Consider the following 24,494-nt stretch of genomic DNA (forward strand, 5'->3'; position numbering starts at 1 on the left):
GACATTTCCCTTTTGTAATGGGAGGGGTCGAGAGCTGCACCTGATCAGATCCAGATTAGCAGACACTTCCAAACATAATCCCCTGCATCTGCTTAGAGTCAGATTACCACAAATAGCTTAATGACAGGAAATAACCATTATATGATTTGGAATTTTAGTTTGTCAGTGGAATAACAATTATTGGAGGGATGTTTACACAGTACATGTGTTGTTAACAGTATGACATAGGCATACTTGGAACGTTTTGGGAAAAGACTACCTTAAATTCAAGTGTAATATGGAAACTACGTTTAAAAAAAAACAAAAAACAATTGCATTGCACTAATAAAACATTTACAGTGTTGTAGTTAAAACACCTGTAAATTACTGTCAAATTGCCAATCAATTGCCAACCAATCAGATGCGTTAAAGAAGACCTATTATGCTTCTTTTTAGATTCATACTTGTATTTGGGGTTTCTGCTTGAACATGTTTGCATGCTTTAATGTTCAAAAAACACACTCTTTTTCTCATACTGGCCGTGCTGCAGCACCATTTCTCACTCTCTGTCTGAAATGCTCTGTTTGAGCTCCTGCCCCGCTCTCTCGAAATGCCCAGTTTGCTCTGATTGGTCAGCTGGCCCACTGATATGATTGGTCAACTGAACCAAACTCTTTGTACTCCGCTCCAGCTCCGCTCGAACTAGCTTTGTTTGAGGGCGTGCCAAATTAGCCGTTATGCAAATGTGTTACTTGGTGACATCACCATGTTACGGAAGAAAAGGCAGGACTTCAAGCAAGGCATTTCAGGCAGTTCAGGAGCAGTGTTGAAGTGGGGGAGAGTAAAAAAAAAATACATAATGCACTAAAGGAAAGGGAAAAAGCACAAAAGCATAATGGGTCCCCTTTAAAGACAAGCTAAGGAAACGTCATGATAAGATGATTAGAACATGGAAGAGTGAAAATGGAATAAAGAATATTTGATGAGACCAAACTGGTTTGCAGATACAGTTTTTAATGTATCACAACAATGAGCAACAAACATACTTGATGAACTATTTCCAGAAGTTGTTCAAATACCATCTACAATAAACGTCATTTCAACTATGACAACAGGTCTGTGACAAAATAAAAAAAAGGTTTCAAAACCATGTTATTACCGTGATACGGTACAGTTGAGACCTCAAACAGTACAGTAACAAAAACTAATGCGACTACTCTCTATATATAAAACATCAATAACATTTTTGGTTTAGTTTATTTAAAGTTTTAGCCATAGGGGCTTCTTCTTATTAAAACCTCAGGGTGCATTTCCTATGTAACCCAGATGTTGAAGAGTACATATTGTGTAGGATATGATTGCGCCATGAAAATCCCTTTGACATCCAGAAGAACAATTCCAATTTCAACCTTTTGAAGGCTGTCCCCATAAACATGACACAATCCATCCATTTTTTTTTTTTTTTAAAAAGTTCTTTTTTTTTCTTTTTGGCTGCTGTGCAGTTGCAATATCTATGTACAGTTATATTGTTGGACCATCCTTTTTGTTGGTTTGTTAGCTTTTACCAGTCCTTGGTGTGGAAAGCGTCCTGTCTGATGCTAACATCTTAGCACATGATGCTAGCGGACAGTTCAGTCTTATAATGCTGAGCCACAGAGTGGGGAAAGGCAAAAAGCCCGAGTTGTGTGAAAGCCTTTGGAATCAGGACAGTCGCTCATGTTTGTACAATGGCAGAATTGCACCTTGGGAGGCCAGGATGTCTCTTATGAAACACAATCGAAAAGTGTCTTCAGGATTAAAGTAAATGTTAAAATACTAAAAATCCAAATAATGACAATTAAAAAGCTCACGCAGAAAATGAAAAACTGACATTTTGCTTTAAAACTTTGAAAAAAAAAACACCTTTACAATAATAAAACAGAAGAGGAAATGTTACTTGATTTCATTGTTTGAAACAATAACTAAGCATGATTTGATTTAACCTGTCAAACAGTTGCATTACATGCTACTTGCTCATCTCAGAATAGGAAATACCAAAAGCAATACATTTTTGCATTTCTTCATATTAATAAATTTGTACCATGCACAGCCAACTACGAATATGTACAACAGCTTAGCTTTCTTTGTTCACAAGCCTTTTTCTTTCATACAAATAGCCTTCTGTTACTTTGGAATGAATCACATTGGTTTCAATTACCAAACTAGAAAGTGATTCGTAAAAAATTGAACACCCTTTGACAGCTTTCACATTCTTAGTTCCACAGCAAAATAACAAAATAATATAAAATAAAAAATAGCAAAGCAAAGCAAGTAATGGATCAGTATTTTGTCTGGTAGAAAGTTGAGAGAATTTATGGCAAGCAAAATAACATTACACAGTAGCAGCAAAACTTTGTAAGGTAATACTTTGCAATGTTGAAATCACTAAATGTGGAAAAAATTAAAAATGTCGACTTTAACTGTAGATCATCAGAAGTGCCCAGAGAATTGATGGGAGGACGTCAACCTATGCGCTAAATGGCTGCGCATTAGTGTAACACTGTTTTAAGTCCTACAAGTACATGAAAATGTTTTTAATATACAACAAAAATGCTGTTGTCCCCCTTTTAAAGCAGCATATTTGCAAACGTATAGCAAATGATCATACCGTTTTTTTAACATTGTGACCAACTTGTACCTTAACAGTTTCAAGTATACAGTACTGCTTTCATGGATGCACCAATTGTTAAATAGGTCTCTAGATTGTTAGGCATCAATCCTGTAACAAATATGGACCAATATGCTGCTGCAATAGACACAAATAATAATTAAAACACAAACATACGTACAAACAGAAAAAAATCTATTAAATTAACAAATGGCCTACTCAAATAATAAAAAGACAAATAAAAACAAAATAAGTGCACTATAGTCCAGACACAAGCAGGTACCGTAACAGTACAGCAATTCACAAATGAAAAATGTTATATTCACATAATCCGAGAGAGTCTATCAAAACTAGAGTTATTACCTCTTCAGAAAAGGGTGTGAGCAGAGGTAAAAGTGAGAAGGTAAGAGTTGGCACAGATTAGTATATACTACAAGAAAAAAGGGGGGTGGGAAATAGATACAGCTTGTTGTAATACAAACTGGCAAACACAGGGGCATCATACACATTTACTTCACCATTCTAAATTCCCTCAGTGGCAAAACCATACTGTCTTTGTAGGGCAAAACTAAAAGGATATGCACATCGTCCACTGTAACAGTAATATTGTCTCTTGGTACTCTATACACATCAAGGAAATGCGTCCGATAAAGCTTGACATGTTTTGGTTATAAGCCAAGTGTACCCAGGCTTGTTGCTGCTTTAACAAATGAGAAATGTTATGTTCTGACCTGAGAATTTAAAGCTACTGAATTACACCTATCTAAACTAAGAGAGATTCTCTTTGAGGGTTCTGGATCGTCATCCCATACAGTACATGCTAGCATTTGGAAAACAATCCAGCTGAGGTGCAATTTGCTATCGTGAGAGTTTTTGGCTTGAAACAAGCCCCCCCAAGGGAGCCTGTGGGATTTTTTCCTACTCCATGTTTTTGTATACAATATAAGCTCAGTCAAGCATCTGCAACAGTTCTGTCCATAACAAAAATCAATCAATATCTTGCCAGCATATCAATATGGGAAAAACAATCCTGAGTCAATCATTTGGTACTGTAATTTTTTGGGTTAAGAGAAACTTTGGAACTGCAGTTTAAAAAGTCTTATTTTTTTTCTTTAAGCAAGGGATCCTTTTGTCACTCCTACACACTGAACATATCCATTCTGATACTACTGAAGCTCGCGTCTAGGCCAGAGGCCGACTTAGCCTTGACTTCCAACGCGTTATCTAAGTCATCCAGCTTCTGGCTTAGCTCATTGTCAGACTCATCTGAACAACTCTCGGTGGGTAGTGAGGTTGGAACCCCTGAGGTGCTGCAGGAAGTTGAGGTAACCGTTGAAGGTGAGGAGAGGGGGGGAGGAGGAGAGGCAGACGGGGAGGAGGAAGCAGCTTTCCGGGCTGTGGTGGCCTGGAACAGGACATTTGGCCAGGACTTCATGGACAAGTGAGAGAGATGAGGAAAGGTGTTATTAGAAGAAGCTGCAGACTGCGAGGTAGATGTGGTGTTAGGAGTAGGGGAGCAGACAGAGTGAGGTAATAATCTAGTATGCTCTTTGGCATTTCTCATTGCTTGTTTGATTGTTTTCTCTTTGTGCAAGCTCGACTGAAGGTGTTGGCCAAGTGCTTCATTCCCGTTAACAACCACATTGCAGGCAACACAAGTGTAGTTGCTCACTGCCTTTCGAAGCACTGTCTCTTGCGGGTCAGTAAAAGCATGTCCTAAGTAACAGAAGGACTTCTGATGACGCACCACAGAATCTTCGTCAGCAAAAATCGTCTGGCACTTCCTGCATATAAACTCATGCTTGACGGACGGTACAATAAAAGCGTCTGGAAAATCCACGGTACTTTTGGTATCTGCTTTCGGTTCTTCTTTTGTGCTTTCTTTTGAAGAGCCTTTGTTGGTGTTATCCTTAGCCTTTATAGCTTCTTTTGGTTTGAAAGAGTTGGTGGTGGTGGTGCTCTGTATGCTCTGGGGTGTCTTCCCAGCGGTTGATTTCTGTTGCTGCTTCAGTTGTTGTCTCTGGTGTTGCTCAAGTTGTTTCTGCTGCTGCTGCTGTTGTTTCTGCAGCGAATCCTGGAGGGACTGCTGGTACTGCTGGTACTGCTGCAGGAGGGCGGTCGGGGAGAGACCAGCGGCCATGGCAGCTTGTGGGACTGCTGCTGGGCCATATGGAAACAGGCTCTCCATTCCACACATTGGTGGGAAGTAGCCCCCTGTTTGGACCCCTCTAGGAAGCTGGGGAGTGAAGCAGTTGGGAAATCCAGGTAGAAAGTAGGGCAGGAACTGCCCCCCAAAGAAAGAGCCGGGATCACTTGCGGCAAGAGCATTCTGAAGTGCCTGAAGCTGTGTGGCGTCTAGTTGATTCTCACTTGCTTGTTGTTTCGCTGCAGCTTTCTCCCTTTTCTTCGCCATGCTGGGGGTCTCGGGGCGCGAGCCGCTCTCGTTCTCTCTGTCCTTCACCTTCATCTGAGGTGGCTTGTCTCCTGGTTTCTTGCTGCTGTCTCTCTCTGTGTCTTTACCTTGCTGCTCTGTATGATTTACTGCTGCCAAAGGTGTGGAGGGAACAGGAGGAGGAAGAGGAGGTGGAGGAGGAGGAGGAGGAGTCTGCAGAAGAGTCTTGGTTGGGGTAGTGCTGAGAGACATGGCAGGAGAGGGGGTGGCTGGTGTAGGGAACCCAAGCATGCCAGCACCGGGAGACGCTAAAGCTGAAATACAGTGGTATATAAATATGGAAATATTCAATATTTAAATATTCAACCCCAAATCACTATGGAAATTTGTTTGTATGACAAGATACAGATGCTTAATTTGTCACTGGCTGAGATTTTGTTATGGATCAAAACTGTCACATGCGCTTTATGATAATTTCAATCTGCCAATATATTATAATATAAATATACCAAACCTACAATAAGGGAGAAAACAAACAACACAAACGAAAGCCATGATATAGATACATTTGTTGTAAAAAATCTCTGAATTATCAATTAGCAGTTCAACTCTGATGATGACATTATGCATGCACTAACTCCCAACATTTTTAATTTTAAAATAGTTTTAAAAAATAAGACTTTTTGACAAACACCACTGTGATACAGAATAGACAGTAGTATAGTAGAATAAAATAGTGCATGATAAAGCTCAGTTCATAAAGCTTCTAGTCTTAACTTTTTTTTTCACTGTTCGTCATACTAACTCACCAGGTGTGTTGGGTGGGAAAACAGGAAGTGATGATGGCCCGTTGACCCCAGGAAGTAGCACTGGCGGAAGGCCAGATAACCCTGGGTAGCCTGAGGGTAGGCTGAGGCCATGAAGTGCATTATTGTTGTCCACTGCAGTCTGTTGCTGCTGGCCAGGCAGGCAGAGTACCTCACCAGCTTTCTTCATGCGGTCCAGCTCTTGCTGGGCCATCAGTTGACGGACAGTGGTTGGTGCTAGGTAGTCCTTTTCTCTATCCACCTGGTTTCCCAGGGTTTCTTGCACTTTGGCGATGTGCTGTTTGGAGAAGATGTGGTCTCGGACAGACATCCGGGCAGTGTACTTCACACCACACAAAGTACAGTGAGGCCTGGGCCCGTCTGGTGAGCCTTGACTTATCATGAATGGCTTTCCAATGTTAATCTTGAACTTCTTTTCTTTAGCACGGGCATTCTGGAACCACACCTGGACAACACGCTTGGGGAGTCCAATCTCATTGCCCAGCATCTCACACTCTTGCATTGTAGGAGTGCGGTAGTCACTAAAACAGGCTTTGAGGACTTTAAGTTGCAGGTTGCTCATCTGAGTCCTGAATCGTTTGTGGCCTGGCCTATCCCCAGAATTGCTGCCTTTCCCGGATTTGAAGGGGTTACCCGCTCCGAAGGGGCTAGGAGAACTGGGATCAGCTAGGCTTGATGATTCACTCATGTCATAATAGTCATCCATATCATCATCTCTGGAGCTAAAGTAAGAGTCACAGTCCTTTCCAGAGAAGCTGAGGGCAGGGCTCACCATGCTGTATTGGAACCTTTCACTGCCACAATCAGAATTTGGTGCCATGCCACTCTTGTTGTCACTCAGCTTGTCCCCTCCATTGGCTGTGAGGCTCTCAACCTCATTGTTATTACCCTCATCTCCAGTTGTAGCGTCGCTAATGGCTGTATTAATAGATGAGGTCTCATCAAAGTCCATCCTACTGAAATCATAAGATGAGGCTTCTGCTGAATTGATATTGGGCCCTTCAGTTTCATCACAGTTTTCAGCTTTTAAGGATGAAGGGCTTAAGAAGTTTTTTACTTGTGCCTCTGATGGTTTGACTGGGGTTGAGGATGCAGCAGGCAGCTCATACTCATTTGGCTCAGTCTTGGTAGGCAGCTGTGGGTAGTCAAAGAAATTATACTTTGGGCTTTCACCTCTTTCATTGTCTTGATTCATCATTGGGCTTGGCGGCAAACTAAAGCCTGCCTGCTTAGCGTCATGCCAATGTCTAGATCGGATGTGGCTATCTAGAGCAGATTTTGCCTTGAACAGTGCTCTGCAAAAGGGGCATTTCTTGTGGGACTGGGAGGGCCCTATAGCCCTAAACTGTCCCTTTCTCTCCCTTGCACGAGTGTTTTGGAACCAAACTTGCACAACTCTCTTTTTCAAGCCAACCTCTCGTGCAATGTGGTCCAACATCTTCCTTGTTGGGTTAGAGTCAAGAAGGTATTTGTCATAGAGAACCTCCAGTTGTTCTGGTGTGATGGTCGTTCTCAAACGTTTATCTCTGTGTTGCTCTTCACTACTGTTTCCACCATCTTTATCGTTAGCACTTTCGTCCTTCTCATCCAGTTTTCTCTTCATTGACCCAGAGCCTGTAGCAGATGCCAAACCAGAGCTACCTTGAGTGGGGATTTGGGAGAGGCCTCCAGATAACAGCTGGCTAGCCATTAGGGGGTTATTTGGGTCAAATATCATATAGGGCATATCAATGGGTCTTTCAAGGAACTGAGAGTGAAGGAATTGGTTTTGGGCAGCCAAGAAATGCATGTGCTGATGCTCCTGCCATAGCTCCACAGTGGGGAATGCTATCTTACACTGGTCACACTGGTACTGAAGCATCTGGTGGGGGAGGCTGTTTGTGAGTGAGGAAAGGGCCAGGGAGAGTGGACTTGAGGGCACTGTGGCTGCCTGTGGCTGGGAATGGGGTCTTGACATTTGTGGCTGGGGAGCTTTCTGAGGAGGTGGCTGAGGTGTGCAAGCCTTCGATGGTCTGGGTTCTGGTAGTGACTTGATCACAGGCGAGGATGCAGTCTCAGTTTGTTTAAGTTCAGTTTCAGGGGCACTGTCTGGTTTGGGGGAAGTTTTTCCCATGCTAGCACGAGGAGAGGCCATCACAGGGGAGCTTGAGCCAGAACTGCTGGCAGTTCTATGGGACTGTTTGGGTGGCTCTAAAGGTACTTGGGTAATCTTGACTGGACCTTGCTCATAATCTATGTATTCCTCATTGGTTTCCTCAATACCCTCCTCATCTTCATCCTTATAACACAGCTTTTTCTGGTGAGTGATAAGGTCAAAAATGCGTGGGAACACAATGTTGCACTTTTTACACTGGTACTGCATGTTGCTGGTTCTGATGTATCGCTCATTGGTCAGCTCTTTTTTCTCATCTTTAGAATCTGCCTGGTTTTCATAGGTCTTGCGAGCTTTCTGGCGGGCATTCTGGAACCACACCACAATGACTCGAGATGGTAGATTGAGCACAGTTGAAAGTTGCTCAATCTCATCATCCTTCGGATAGGCATTAGTGTCAAAGAAATCTTGAAGTACCCTCAACTGGTAATCGGTGAATCTGGTCCTGGAAGACCTCTTGTTGAAGGCTGAGTCAGTTCTGTAGTATTCATGTCCACTGAGCTGGGGCTCCATTCGAATATCTTCCAATGTAGTTATGGGAGGAATACTAAAATTGTAGGGAGAGTCTTTACTCCGTTGTCTCTCTTTGAAGAGAGTGTTACGGAACCAGTGCTTTATGACTTTTTGGGGCAAGCAAGACTTCTCTGACATCTCCTGAATTTGTTCTTCATTTGGGGAATTGTTGATGTCAAAGTTGGCACGGAGGATCTTAAGCTGGTCATCTGTGATACGGGTGCGTGGTCGCTTAAACTGGGACTGACGGAGAAAGTTTGGATCAAGACCCAATTGTTGCTGGCAAAGCTGTGTAATGTCTGTGGTAAGGGAATCCATAGTGGGCAGCTGGAGGGTAAGCTGAGGGGGCATGCCTGGGTGCTGGATGGACTGCATCATTAGAGGTGGGAAAAGGGGCAAATCCATGGGAACAGGGAGCTGCACTTGTTGAGGTGTAGCAGCAGGGGTAGTAGGTGGTGGAGGAGGGGGTGTTGGCTGGGGTGGTGGTACCTGGTGAGACTGTTGGTGTTGGGCCGTATTGGGGACAGAAACTGGTGAAGGTACTGGGGTTTGGGGCTTGGTCATTGATGTAGAAGGAGGCTGAGGAGCTGTCACTGGGGATGGAGTAGGAGGTGGCGGAGGGGGAGGTGGTGGTGGCGGTGGTGGTGTCTCAGGGGAAGCAGGGTTTATTGGATAGAGTTTGTCATAGGCCTCTCGGTACTGCTGGGCAAACTTTTCCAACTCCACATATGGGAAAAAGTGACTGTGCACATGTTCCTGGTGGCTTTTGAGAATAAGCATATTGGAGAAGAGTTTTCCGCACATCCCACACTCAAGCTTATCAATGTTCATTTCCACTTGTTCAACTCCGTCTTTGTTTTTCTTTTGGTTCTTTTGCCTGTTTTCATTGTATTGGATGACCAGTTCAAATCCGAAGTTCTCTAGTAGTGCTTTGGCGGCATTGCCCCTTGCTCCAGACACAATACGTGGAGGAGGAATCAATGGCTCTGGGAACTTGGATTTTCTAGGGTCTTTGTTGTCTTTTCCTCCATCACTTAATGCATCACCTGCATTTTCCATCTTTGCTCGGTTTTCTTGTTTTTCTAGTTGGTCCTCTGCCTCTCTTGACATCTGAATTTCTGAAATTGACACAGTGCTGGACTCCATTTTAGATTTGTGGTTCTGCATTTGCTGGTTCTTCTGTTGCTGCATTTGCAACTGTGTCTGAGAGGCTTGCTGCTGCTGTTGTTGCTGCTGAGCCTGTTGCTGGGCCTGAGCCTGCTGCAGCTGGTGTTGCTGTTGCATCTGCTGCTTCAAGTCCTCTAGGAATGATCCAGTAAGGCCAGGCATTCCAAAAGCTGCTGCTGAGTGCAGCGCAAGTTCTGGGCTAAGATTGAACTCTGCTCCTGGGATGTAGAAGGGGAAGAGGAACTGTGGCTGTTGAAATTGCAGCAGTGCTTCTGGGGTCATTGGAAAATGGGGGAAGAAAGCTGGATTAAGGAACTGAGGCTGGAAGAAGGCAGCCTGTTGCTGGAGTTCATGTTGAAGCTGCAGTTGCAGTTGGGCCGAGGACTGCGCTGACTGGTGGCTGCTTGCCTGTGCTGAAACATGGTCAGTAGTTGTTTGTTTTGTGTTGTTGCTGCTGTTAGCTTCTTTGGGTTCCACAGTGTTTTCTTTGTTAGCAGAGGGTGTTCCACTTCTAGCAGTGTCTGAGTTGCTGTTGTTCCCGTGTGTGCTTGGGGCTGGGCTTTTTGCAGGCACTGGACCACTAGTGCCAGTGATACTACTGCTGCTGCTCATTTCAGTTTTGGCTGTTCTGGCTTTGGTCTGGTGGAGCACTGACCTCATATGGATTTCAAGTGTTGAGCTTTGGCTGTAGGCAACATTGCAAATATTGCATTTGAATGGTTTGTTGTCAATGCTGTTGCTTGTCTCTTGTGGAACTGGGCTTGACGCCTCTTGAAGAACCTTCTTCAACTTATGCAGATGGGAGACTGAATTATAGTGGACTAGTAGGATATTCTTCTGGGTGAAGGACTCTTTACATACTGTGCACTTGTAAGGCCGAGAAGGGTCCAAAAATTTCTCCATTGTAAAGTTGGGCCCTTTTCTAAATGGTAGGGTCCGTTTTGGTTCTGCTCCCATGTCATCTAGCAGAGAGCTACTGTCACTTCCGGTGGGACTGGGCTTTTCTTCCTGGTCCATTTCATCATCTTTGTCCAAGTCATGCTCAAAGGCCTGAGCTTCCTCCAAGGCCCTGGCCTCACTCTCAGTGATATCTCCATTCAGTGGCAGATTTCCTATGAGTTGCTGCACCTCAGCTTCACTAAGTTCAGGGTGTCCATTTTCCAAATGCTTCCTGAGGGCCAGGAATGTCCTGAAGCTGCGCTGGCAAAGGCTGCACATAGTGGCTGCTCTGATGGCATGGTACTGGGAATGTATCTGAAGCTTCTGCATTGTCTTGAAGGCCAGGCTGCAGTGGTTACAACGATATTTGTAGACATGTCGATCAGATACTGAGAGCTGCTGTTGTTGCTGCTGGAGCCTTTGGAGCTCACTGAGATGGTCCTGTAGGGTATCAGGGGACTTGCTATCATGTCCTACCCCGCTGGCTCTCTTCCAGCCTGGTGCCTCTGAGGCCTCCTTTGGGGGCTTTAGATCCTCACCCTGCAGGTCTAATTCATTCTTGTCTGGACTGGTCTGTTCATCCTTTGAGATGTTTCCTAAAAGTAGAAAATAGAATTTGAAGTACAATACACTGCACAATTGACTTATCATTCTTATTGTTCTTATAAATGACAAACAACTATATAAACCTAATAATTATACATGTATATTCAAGTTATTACCACTTGGTCAACAAATTAATGACAAAAAAAACAAATTCTGCTCACCTTGAGACTTTCCTGACCCATCAGTAAGAGAGGTAGAGGAATCCATCAGAGACAGACCTTTGTCTTGTCCAGTTTGGGGATGCATTATATTATTTGGTGTTGCTGTGTCAGGTCCGACAACCTAAGAACAAAGAAATGTCTTCATTATTATATACATTTGTAAATAATTATGAGATAGTAGATTCTATTTCCAATATGTGTAAATGTTGAGGAAGTGTTTCAACTTGCTAGTACAAAAAATGCATGCAAAATATTTTATTGGAATTTTGCAGTAAGCCCTTAGAAGCCCAGTAGATGTCTAAAACACTTCACAAACATTTTAAGTGACATTTAAGGGTACCCTTTTCCTTTTTAAAAGAATTTGCAAATTTGCAAAAACACATTTTTGCTGACACACACACACATACACACACAAAAATCTTTGTAATCATTACTTCTACTCACAGTCATAATCAGCTTTTCCACGCAGTCAGGAGCCACGCTGTGGAGGTGGGTGAGATGCAGCTGCAAGTGAATCTTGTTGCTCAGGACATCCTGGCACAGTGGGCAGCGAATCACGGGCTGCATGGAATGCTGGGACATCACATGGAGCTGCATACGGTTGGCATCTTTACTGCTGTAGTTGCAATATGGACACTGCTGAACCTAAAAAAACAACAAGATGGTATAATAAGCAGCTGATTGGGAGTGGAGAAAAAGAACATCCTGTGCATTGTAAAAATAAATCCACAGCAGGAATTACTTTTTTGCACAAGATGTCCTCCTTAGTGGGATTCTTACACCACAGAGCAATTAGCATAGCTGTCTGTCCACTGTCTGCCTCACTAAAGACGCCAAACATCACTTTTTTTTAAAAACAAACAAGGGTCGAGACATGCAAGAATCCTGTCTCCTGCACTGTTTGGGGTGAAAATAACTGCACTTCTACAAAATGTAGACATGTTACTGGCTTTTCCTGTTCTTCACTGCCCACTCACCTCTCCCCACCACTCCCCATGCCAACCTTAACCCAGAAAATGTAGATCAACCATGTTTCATGTAATTCACTTAAGTCTCCCAACTCATGCAATTTTATTAGCAGAAACCACGATTGGCCAGAATTTCTAATCAGTATTACAGATGACAAAGGTGTGTACTCTCTCCCAAGCTACGCCTTGCCCTCATTACAGGGAGTACTCTGAACATAGCTGCCTCCCCACCACCTGTCTTAATAGAATCCATTTCTGAAATGACTAAGTCCTCCCTCCTTGCAGGGCCCAGAACCAGACAAGCTAATACTTCATAATCTAATTTAAAAACACATATAATTTAAAGAGATGCAAAAAGAGGGGGAGAAGCAGAGAGGGAGGCCTAAGGCTAGTGCAGGTATTCCACTTAAGAACACAAAGACTGGCCTACTGTGCTTGATGCTAAAAAGCTCTGTCAGGGAGGGAATGGTGGGTAGCGTTTAACCCTTTGATAGAAAGCTGGCGCCAGCAATTGCTAAATGCTTAGCTTAGCATTTCTGCTTCTTGCAGTTCATAAGTATCTTCCCATTAGCTCATCCCACAGTGACAGCTAAGGTTAGATTTCATTAGTGCTTATGAAGGAGAACCTGCCTCATTAACTATTAGCTTTTCTGTAACAATTTATTTGTTACTCTAAATAGGCACACAAAGCACTCAGATGTATGACTTTTTTGGAAAGGTGAGAACAGTTAAAAGTCCTCTTTGAGTTGCTAGGAACTACACCGGTAACATTTTCAAGAGTGTAGCTATTATAGCACAATTGGCAGTTTTCCTTTAGTTATTCTACAAACCTTTACCTGCTCATTGGCAGAGGTCTTCCCCTCAGCAGACTTTGGCCTTTTGGGCGGACTTTCAATTTGTCGATCTGGCAGGAGGGAATGTTTAACCATAGCATTCGGTCCGGTAACCTCTTTGGATGTGGCATTCACTCCTGGCAGACGGTGGAGGGAGAGAAAGACAGAGAGAGAGAAGGGGAGTCAGAATGTAAAGCATTACAAATGACAACAACATTTTGAAAATACAACAAAAGCTGCAAAATTACAAAATGATTGATGGCTAAACAGTTTTTTTTTTTTTTTTTTAAATGGAGCTTTTTGGAATGAGTACTGGAGCAGAATGACATATTGAACATAATAGTTGAAAGAGACTAACAGGGCTATGTCAGAGTGATATATAGTATCCCATAGATCACACATACATACTGTATGAGAACTGGGAAAATGAATCTAGAACACATCAAGTATATAAATGTGACACAATTGAGTGAATAAATTGAAATGTCTGACATTTTCTGGCTGTGTTAGATCACAAAAGTGGTCAAATGACTATTAATAAACATATGATAATAGTGAATAAGATAAACACGTCTACCAAATTAATATTCATTGGGACATAGGTGATTTGACACCAAGACAACATAAGCATGGATACAAGTGTGGACTGTGTTATTATTCACATTCATATACACTGACGTGTTTCTGCCCTGAGGACATGTGAAATGGAGAAAACTCGGGCAGGCTCATTATCACAGCACGACATACATTAAATGTTATGGTAATATTATACACTTCATTAGTTCATATACATTTCCCCAGCTGCCTCGACAACTTCTCTGTCTGTACAAGATGCTAAATTTTCGGGGCTCGGTCACGGCTGGTGGTACAGTAGCGGCGCCTGCTTGTGTGTGTCTATTTGTATGCGCGCGTGTAAAGCGTGTGTGACGTTAACAGCGGGGCTCAATGTGGGGAGATCAGCCTCTGGTTGTATTTAGTAAATGCTGCAGCCACTGATAAATCTTTCATTAGCCTCATCCTGAGATACAAGCCATGCAGGCCCTGCTATACTCTGCCACTGCAATTTACCCACTCTGCACAACACAAAGACACAGCAACTCTCCCTCCCTACTCCCCCCTCTCCCTTGCTCTCTTCCTCCCTCTCTCTAAGCCATCACCCCCCCTCCTCCTCTTCTACTCTCCCCCTCTCTTGCCTCCCCTCCCTCGTCTGGTCACTCAAGGCAATATGTGAGCCTCACTCTTGCGAATCAACGCTTCACGCTAGATGCACAAATGGAAAAAAAAGGGAAATCAAAGCACTGATACATGGAGAGGGGGGTTGAAAAAAAAAAAACATTTTGTATTTCATATTATTCCGTGGCTCGTGTTTGTATTGGGCGCATATCAATTCCTCCGGCCCGTTCATGCATTTTAATTCTGTTGCATTAAGTAGGCGTTCCACTTATTTTATTTGTAATCCCCTATATCTGGAGCCTGAAATATTGGCCTGTCAAGGAAAGTGACAAGAGAGAGAGGGAGGGAGGAAGAAGGAGGGAGAGAGAGGGAGAGAGAGAGAAAGAGAGAGAGAGAGAGGAGAGAGAAAAAAAAAAAACACAAGGGCACAATGTGAATTTCCAAGAACATCCGAGAATTGCTCTGCAGCTCAGAATAGCGAGGTAATCTCGTCTTCCACTGCTTGTGATGGCCCCTGCAGGGGTTGCGTGTGTGTCTATGTGCATGTGTGTATTCATGACAGGCCTCTGACACTCCATTGGTCAGATCGGTCCAGCCTGGAAGCGCCCGTCACATCACCTGACCTTTCCGAAAGCCGCCGCCCCGCCTCCCGTATTTATTATGACCATTTCTAATTTCAACTTTCAATTTTTTTGCCTCCGTCTTCCAGTCAATTTGCAACTAAATTACATCCCTGCAAAAAAGGAGATGAGGCGATTGTCAGACAAGGGGGTTGCAAACCCATTTACAATGCGGCGTGGGGGGAAAAAGCCCACAGATCACCATTGATTACTGTCATATTGAATGTAAATGTATGTTTGTGTAGTGTGTGTGTGACGCGAAGATCCGTCCTTCTGGTTTAGATTCGACTTCGACCTCGCGCTTTCATCAACACTTATGACACTGACGCGGAGGAAAAACAGTTGGTTAACCTTGAACGTTGAGAGAGCAGCTCTCTCTATGGCCACTTAGGAGCTTTAAATGGCAAGCCCTGCCAATGGGAATAATAAAGTTGTTTGGAGACATAGAATTGCAATCGAAAACGGTAGAGTGTCCTCCAAGGATATAATCACCTGTAACACATAGAAATACAATGGCTAGCACAATCCAAACGCTATGAGAGAAAATCTAAATATCCATATAGTTTTTAACCAGCTTCATGTTTGTGCTAAAACAATCAGAGAGTAATAATGCAAGAGAGCAGGATTGAGGACAAAACAGGAGCATTTTCCTTTGTCTCTGAGTCTGCGCCCCACACTTAATGACTGTGTCCTTTTCCCTCCTCCTCCCTCTTCCTTCCCCTCCATCCCTTCATCTTTAGGTGGGCTCCACCAGCTGCAGCCCAGTGAAGCGGAGGGGCAGAATAAACCTGACACCGTCCCCCTCCATCCCCCCCTCCTCCACCTCCACCAATGACAAATGTCTGCATGCAGCAGGACCTTGCTTGATTAGATAAATCAAAAGGTGATTTATGACACTCAACCCCTTTTGCATTGCAGGGGGAGAGAGCGGCACACTCGCCACCCATCTTTATTTGCGACTGTCAATGGTGTTTAGGGAGCTGCGTGTACACACACTTATGTACACGCAAGTGGGCGCTCAAATGGAGTACAGAGCAATGGAGGGAGAGGCAGAGAAATGTAGGGAAGAAGAAGAAAAAAATGATAGAGCGGAAGGGACAGAGAAGCTCCAAAATACCTCAGGATATTTCTGTCCCAAATTGTTCCTCAAAAAGGGCCGGCAATACCATCATAGCTAATGCTTTTCCCCGCCGATCTATTTTAGAATCTGCCCTTTTGTGTCGGAAAAGGGTGAGACACTTTGTGCAAACTGAACCAAGCAAATGAGATTTTCACACAAACAAGCATATCATTGAATCCTTATATATATCTACTCTGACTATGACTTTATATGGAATCAACTACATCTCGGAGCGGGCTTTGAAAACAATCAAACCGTACCTATTGTAATCTTTTTCTTTCTTTTACAAGCTGCAAAACAATTAGATTCCAATTCCTGACATTTCGGTTCATGAAAATATATATAAAAAAAAGGCACACAAACATAGAGCAGAGAGTGTGTGTGAGGGGGGGGAAAGGCTGTCAATTAAGAAGGAGCAGGCTGGGTGGCGGCAGCTTGGATTTAGTATTCAATTTAGCTGTCCTGAGCCCTGGCAGACTGGCTAAGGTTACGGAGTAGTAAATCTAGGAGGGAGAGCTGGCCAAAACAGGCCAGGGAGGGCCGGCCAGCATGATTTACTGGCCTACTGCTCTGAGGTTACGCATTAGGCTGACCCCCGGTCACCTGATAACATTACAGCAACACACTCTGAACCCCAAACTCCCACTGAAGCACTCAGCAGGCCCAGATCTAGCCGGAGGGAGGTAGAGAGAGAGAGAGAGAGAGAGAGAGACTGGGAAGCAGTGAGATGTAGAGAGGAAGAGGCACAGTCAGATGGAGAGAGAGAGAGAGGAAGGCTGTTAAACAGCAGCTGTCTTGTAGTTTGTGTTTTTTAATGACTAGCCCTCCTTTCTCTTCCATCTCCAGCTTGTGTTCTAATGAGAGATAAATATGAGCACGGCCTTGTCACATTTGACAAATCGTCTGAGACGTTCAACAAGCTGTCATCACACAGAAAACACACATACCGTACATGGCACAAAAGGATTGCTGCAGGCTTGTAATTAAACATGCTAATATCTTTAATATATTTTAATCGCATCTTAGAGAGAGAGACAGAAAACGAACACAGCTCTCGTCTCAAGTTGGGCAAATTTGCAAGATGCATGCAAATAAAAAAAAAATATATATATATTCTCAATGTGAACAAGCTGATATGGAATATTTAACATCTGATCTTGTTTGCATGCGATTCCATTTCCCCCCTTCTTATCTGTACAATTCAAAATTGTACACGATATTAATACATAACATTTGACTGTAGGAACCGTGAGTAATTTCTTTGCTAATTTGAAGCAGGTAGAGATCTGTAATTTCCTTAGGCTGCCTGACAGGCTCATTTCCATGCCGGGGCCTTTGTTTAGTTGGTTATTTATAAGAAGTGGGCCCCTGAGCCATGGTGGCGACATGTACCATCTACACACACAGCACAAAGCTATCTGGAAGTAATCCACATCGGGGGACATTTGCATGGAAAATGTAACATGGATTATAATTAATCTAAAGTGACATGGGATTATAAAAGACAATGTAAATGAAGCAAGGGAGAAAAAAAAAAAATCTCTTTCTGTCTCTCCTTGCCCCTCCCCCCCCTATATCTCTGCCTCTCTCTATCTATCTGCCCCTCTTTGTTTAAAGGATCTTGGTCTTGGAGATGAAGTGCGCAAACACACTGCTCACTTGGTCACACTGTAATCCCTTCCCTGGAGATCTCCATACGGACACACACATGCACCGATCTGAACATTTCAAGCTTTGCCAGAGATTTGGGGCTGAGGATGGAGATGCTAAATCTTACTACTTTAAGCTGGGAAAAAGAGAAAAACAAGGCCCTGTCTCTGATGATAACTCTAGCATAACAACGCGCTGACACACCAGGCTCCCTTTTTCCTGGCGTTTGACTTTCCTGAAACCTCCTTTTTAATCCAAATGCAAAATAAAACACCCCGAAACCCACTAGCAATATTACATCTGGCGTCCTAGCCAGCTGACCCCAAGGTGATTCCTAGAACAAATTATTCACAGAAAAAATATAAAACGCATACAGTTCTGCTTTATTAAATAGATTCCTGACATGTGATAAACTACACTTGGGGACACACACATACGTAAGTAAAGTAGGAGGGACCTGGCCACTTTTTTTTTTTTTTTTTGCATGTGTGCGGTGGTGTTAAATGACGCTGGCGGTAATATGCGGCGGTAAATGCATGGATGGTGGTTCCCCGCCAGTCCGTCAGACAGGCCTGTCAGAGAGATAGAGCTGAAAGATAGATGACTAGCTAAACTAATAGGCCCCAGCCTCACTCAGCTCTCCTTCTGCCTCATTGAGCCTCACATTATGGAGCTAGGTATGGCATGCTAGGAAGAGGAGGTGGGGAGGGAGTTGGAGATGGATAGAGGGTGGGAGTTGGAAGGTGTGCGTGAGTTGGGGTGGTGGTGGGGGGTGAGTGGGGTAAGAGAGAAGAGACATTAGTAGAGGGAGAAAGAATGAGAGAGAGAACCCCATGCAATGACAGAGGGTGAAAAAAAGGAGAGAGAGACCCCATGCAATATTCATCCCCAGCCATGGATTTCCATCTCATACATAAAAAGACCATATGAATTCTTATTTGGGTAAATCAAATCTAACAAAGCCAGGGCTATCCCGACCACAGCCTCGCAGCGGAGGCATTATGTGCTCCCTACCTCGCCCCAAAATAACACACAAAAAAACCCCACCAAGCCGTCTAGTACGGATTGTTGCCCCTCCCTGCTTACAACGCCGCCATTCTTACAAACGGATAAACAGCTCTTGTGCTCTTTTTCTATCTGAGGTAATGCCTGGTGATGGGGGTCACAGATTGGACAACAATTAAGGGATGGATTGAGACAGGGAAAAATAAGAGGGAAAGAAAAATGAAGGGAGGGTGCGGGGGGGGGGGGAAACTAATTTAAGGGTTGCAAGGATGCAGTGCAATATTAGAAAAAAAACATATACACAGGCCCCCCCATCTAATCCTGCGCTTATGAAAAATTAATATGTCATCGGAGAGGGCACAAGAACGAGAAAAGATTAATGCAAGGCGCTTATAAATTACAAGCACGCAAACTGATTTGATTAAAAAATAATCTGGGGCCTGGACATTGCCTGGTAATATCCCCAACACTCAACTTATCCCTCTCTCTTTCTCTCCGCTTTTTTTTCTCTCCTTCTTTCCCACTCTCTTTCTCTTTTTCTCTTTCTGTCAGATGGAAACGATTAAAGCAGGTCACATGGAGGCTAGTCAGCAGCGTTCACATGTTACGCACACATGTTAGAACCTTATCTGAAGGCCGGAGAGAGATGAAGGATAACTATATAAAAGAAGGGAAGCTTACGGTACATATGTGTTTTTGTAAGTGTGTGTGTGTGTGTGTGGACTTACGGTCAGTTCTCCTGCTGTCAGTCAAGTCTCGGTCAGTGAGGTTGAGTCCGGGCCTGGAGGAAGAGCGAGGAGGTCTCTCACCGTCCTCAGCAGCCTCTTCTGAAAACGCACAGAGAAGACAACTACATTACCCATGATGCTCTCTAAAAAAAAAAAAACTGTCTGGCTGGGTACTGAAAAAAGAAACCTTCCATGGTTTATCAGATATCAGATACATCTTATTAGAGTCATTTTGAAAATATTCCTGCTTGTACATGTTCAGTTAATCCTCACAACCCCCCCGCTTTTCTACACAGAGGTCGGGTTTACTCTAATGTACGGCATATCTCACCAGCAAATAATGCTTCTAGTGACTTGAACACATGTTCTGTTGAAAATAGCCCTGCCATGCAACTTCTAGTGGGTGAAACATAATACATATACTGTCTGAAAGCAGAGGAAGTCAGGAAGCAAGGAATGTCCTACAGGGGAACTACATCAGACATTTTGTATTCAGTATTTTAAATGCTAGGGCTGTCCCGAATACTGTTTTGTTGGGCTTCGAAGCTTCGGTGAGAAATACTCAAAGGTATTCGAAGCTTTGGGACAATAATAATAATAATTAATGTTGAATATGAATAAGGAATAATGCTGTATTCCTTATTTCATGGGCTATTTGGGGATTTATACATTATAATTGTATACTTGTATATCAAAAAAAGAAAATACAAAGCATTCGAATTAAGATTTGGAGGTTGATTACCATGGCAACGGTCAAAGCTTCGAAGCATTCAGGTCAGCCCTATTAAATGTATTTGAAGACAAGGCAGAATACCATTTACTTGTCCATATATTTCCTTTTAAATGTTAAATATTTCCCCTGTTCTTCAAAATATTCTAATTATTATTTCGCATTAGACAAAATGTTCATTTTACAGTATAGGCGGAAATAGAAATTGTACAGTTTTAATGTAAAGAAATAATATATGAAAAAACTATCCGTTCTACTTTATTAAAAAAAAAAAGTAAAAGCATTAAAGGGAAATATAGATCAATATTAACAGCATCTAAGTTATAGCCCACACCGACTCTACTCTATACAGGCAAAGTCAAAAAAGCAAAAATGAAAAACGCATGTAGAGAGTGCGTAGATGCTACTGTACTAGATAGATATTGTGTCTATGTATTTCTGTTACCTCTGTAAAAAAAATATGCGTCCATGCACACACACACACACACACGCAAACCAACCCACACACACACACACACACACACACACACGTGCAGCTCTGTACTATTAGCAGATTAGCCTGCCCATCTCTGAGAGTTCAGCCCCTTGTTTGATAATTCTGTGTATCTGCAGTGTTCTGCCAGTGGATTAAAGTGTGTGTGTGCGTGTGAGTGTGTGTGCGCGCAAGTGTGTATGTGTGTATATGTGTCGCCAGCGCAAGCTAACACTAATCCTAGCCGAGCCCCAGCGCTCCCTTTCATCCAGCCATCATTTGTCTCCGGCTGGGCTGATGTCACTTTGTAATGAATTTTGAGCAGTCTGAGAGAGGCCAGATAACCAGGCATGCGCACACACACAGCACACACACACACACACACACATATATATATATATATATACACACACACACACACACACACACATATAGTACCCTCCTCCATCTCGGGGCAGCACACACAAATGCAAAATCAAACAGAAACACTTGCACGCAGGCGTCAAATCACACACACACACGGTATCACATTCACACACACACACACACACACACACAGCGAAACCGTTAAAAATTTCATGTCTTCTAAACTGGAGGGGTGGGGGGGGGGTCTCTTTCACCACAAACCCCTCACTCTGCCAGAGAATGAAACTGGTGTATGTGTCTGCGTGTGTGTGTGTGTGTGTGTGTAAAAGAGCTGCGCTCATCAATCCTGCGCTGCCTTAATAACCATATTTTACAACACACACACACACGCAGTCATATTCATAGAAATCAGGCAAAGGGTGCATTGAGGTCAGCTTGCATTTGCATACAATCACTTTGGCCATTGTATGACGAGCGCAAGGGGTCTGCGAAAACCCCCCTCGGAAACATGATATGATTAACCCTTTCGCATACAGCGGGGTGCACACACACGCACACAACCAAAAACACACACACACACACACACACACTCAGACAGACACACAGACTAAGTGCTGGCGCCGTTGCTTTAAGCGCCAACACATTAAGTGGACATTATATACAGCATGAAATTTTCATGGCAGATGCTGGCATGTGATTGAGGAGGAAAATTGTGGTTGTGTGTGTGTGTTCGTATTCATTGTATTTCTGCATTTGCACATGCGTGTGAGCGCTGTACGCATTTCGCACATGTGTATACACAGTCTATTTCAAGGAGTGTGTGTGCGTGCGTCCTTGTACATGTGTTTGTGTGTGAAAGAGAGAGAGAGACTGCACTCTGCTCCTGATGTTTTATTAATACGTTGGTGACAACGGGGATGAAATATCTCCTGTCAGCCACGAGAGCCCGGGCTGCAGAAATTGCAATTTTCACTGCTGGTGCTGCAGCGTCCATCTTTGTATTTTAATTCACCCCACCTTTGTATATAGAGGGGAAGAGGAACGATAGTGTGTGTGTGTGTGGTTGTGTAAATGTTGTGTGTAGTGGGTTTGGAAGTCTTTCATCACTGGTTTATCTTTTCTCTATACTTGACTTTTGTTCGATGCCAAGGAAAAGCAAATGGCACAAATCGAACAGCATGTTTCACAGAAGAGTGAGAAACGGAGGGGGGAGGGAGGAGGGAGGAGGGTCAAAACAGGAATACAGAGAGAGAGAGAGAGAAAAATAAGCTCTCCAAGATCCCACATACTGCAAGGTCAGGACAATGTCTCAAAAGAAAAAAGAATATAAAAAAAACAATCTCAAAAAGCAGAAGGAACAAAAACACCTTTTCATTTATTTTGTCATTGTCTGCCTTCATTCCTTCACAGCACCGTTTGTATGTAAAACATGAGATACACCATCGCTTTGATCCAAAGCAACCTGCTTTTATATAACATGTTAATTGTACATTTATGTTATTATATAATAGTATTACTATAATAATATACTGTGGCTTTTAATTATTAGTATTTATTTTCATATTATCTCGTGTGACTTTAAACTAAAATGTGGGTAAAGTACAACGAGTTATTGATCACTATCATGCGCACAATATCTGACAACATGCTCATAATCAGTGTATAAGCTTATGTACTTAATATAAATCAAACTTAATTTGTTAGATACTGCTTTATATTTGCAAAATATGATTGCACATTTTATATTGGCATCTTAAAGCAAATTAAACTCTCCCATTTTCTCAAATAACATCAACAAAAGAAAGGAGGATATGGCTCTGGCGAAAGTGATCGTAGATGCAGCCGGTGCTTGATCATGACATTACTAAACCAGCATCTTAACTGACCTCTAGGGGGCAGTCTACCTGTAGCTAGATAGGACACAAGAGAGAAGAGAGACAATGAACAGAGAGAGGGGGGAAAGCGAGGGAGGAATGAGGGTGAAGAGTGGGTGAAGAAAGAGAAAAAGAAAGAGGAAAGGAGGAGGGGGGGGGGGAGGTGATCATCTGGGCCTCATCAGTGTTTTTTTCTTCACTCCTTTCCCCTTCTAGTCGGTTAGATCTGTGGTGAGTGTGTGTGTGTGTGTGCGTGCGTGCATACGGGGAATGTGTTTCCACACTGAGGACATTCCCAGACGAGCTCTCTCAATACATCAGCACTGCGTCTGCCCTCTGACTGACCCTGACAGTTACACACCACGCTGGTGTGTACGCCAGTGCGCGTGTTCGAGTGTGTTTGTGTGGATGTGCGCCATTGATCAAGTGAGTGAGACAGTGACTGCATGTGTTTGCATGTGAGTTGTCATGTGCAAGTGTGTGTGTGAGAAAGAGAGCGAGAGAGAGAGACAGAGGAGAAGGTTCTGCGGCAGGGACTCTTAACCATCAACTTAATCGCTACCAGAGGACGCACAGAGCAAAAAACTTTTGCAGTCACCTTCCACTGCCTTGTGTGCAAACACACATACACACACATATACACAGGGAGTGGGTCAGGCTGTGGAGGGTGTGTGATTTTGGCAGCCTGGTGGGACTCTCTTTGATGTGGGTCGGTCGGAACATTAAAGCCGGCCGGTGAGCTCGAGCTAACCACAGACCCTGGGTCCGATTACCCTGCAACCAACACCAGCCTATATTTAACCGTTAAGAGAGGAAGAATAATTAAGTGAGTCTTGATCAGGGACAAGGCCAAATCAGTCTGCTTTTACATTTAACTATTAATTGGAAGCCAGTGTAACCAATTAGGACCCTGGATGAATAACTCTCTTGTTCGTCCAATAATAAAAAAAAGAAAAAAACTCCTGAAATTTCCCAAAACACAACGCTTGACCTTAGAAGATGTTCTCAATTATTGCAGCATAAACTTTAGTACAAACATATTACTTCAAAAAAACATCGCCGTCCAAAAATAAAATGGAAAAACAAGTTTTGGACAGATAGACAGACGCAGGAGGATGGAGGGGGAGAGAAAGATATATAGAAAGAGATGTTTGGAAAGAAAGAATGGACATATGGGAGATGGAGGCAATGGAGGATGTATTGAAAGTGTCAGTGTGTGTGTGTGTGTGTGTGTGTGTGCCCTCTAGCTGTATAATGACCTGCTCTGAGACCACTCGCTCCCTTCCCCGTCTCCCCCTAAGGGCCCATAACCGCCATGCCGGGTCATTATGTGCCCGGTGGAGGACTCAGTCGCACAGCACACAACCGTGGAGCAACGCCGCGCGCTGTGGAGGAGCTGGACGCGAAGGCACCAAAATGGCTGAATTCATTAGCTGGGCCCGAGCTGCCTCTAATTTGCTTCCTTAGGGCTCGGATGGTGCTCATTAAATGGGTAAAAAATAAAAAAAAATCCGCTTTTTACATTATTGTTTATCTTAAATCATGGACACTATGAAAGCGGCGCATCAAGTG

At 43.4% G+C, this 24,494-nt stretch overlaps 1 protein-coding gene across 2 annotated transcripts in view; it reads right to left on the reverse strand.

Moving 5' to 3' along the window:
- Nucleotides 1-973: 973 nt before the first annotated feature.
- Nucleotides 974-24,494, reverse strand: part of zfhx4 (zinc finger homeobox 4) — an 83,581-nt gene continuing 60,060 nt past the window's right edge. For both annotated transcript variants that reach the window (XM_037756280.1, XM_037756281.1), the window contains exons 7-12: nucleotides 19,481-19,579; nucleotides 13,188-13,321; nucleotides 11,828-12,028; nucleotides 11,384-11,504; nucleotides 5,828-11,212; nucleotides 974-5,332 (exon numbers count right to left, since the gene is read on the reverse strand). In XM_037756280.1, coding sequence (XP_037612208.1) covers nucleotides 3,765-5,332; nucleotides 5,828-11,212; nucleotides 11,384-11,504; nucleotides 11,828-12,028; nucleotides 13,188-13,321; nucleotides 19,481-19,579 — 7,508 coding nt within the window. In that variant the 3' untranslated portion in view covers nucleotides 974-3,764. The remainder of the gene's footprint in view (nucleotides 5,333-5,827; nucleotides 11,213-11,383; nucleotides 11,505-11,827; nucleotides 12,029-13,187; nucleotides 13,322-19,480; nucleotides 19,580-24,494) is intronic.

This window comes from Sebastes umbrosus, chromosome 21, assembly GCF_015220745.1.
Source record: "Sebastes umbrosus isolate fSebUmb1 chromosome 21, fSebUmb1.pri, whole genome shotgun sequence".
NCBI lineage: Eukaryota > Metazoa > Chordata > Actinopteri > Perciformes > Sebastidae > Sebastes > Sebastes umbrosus.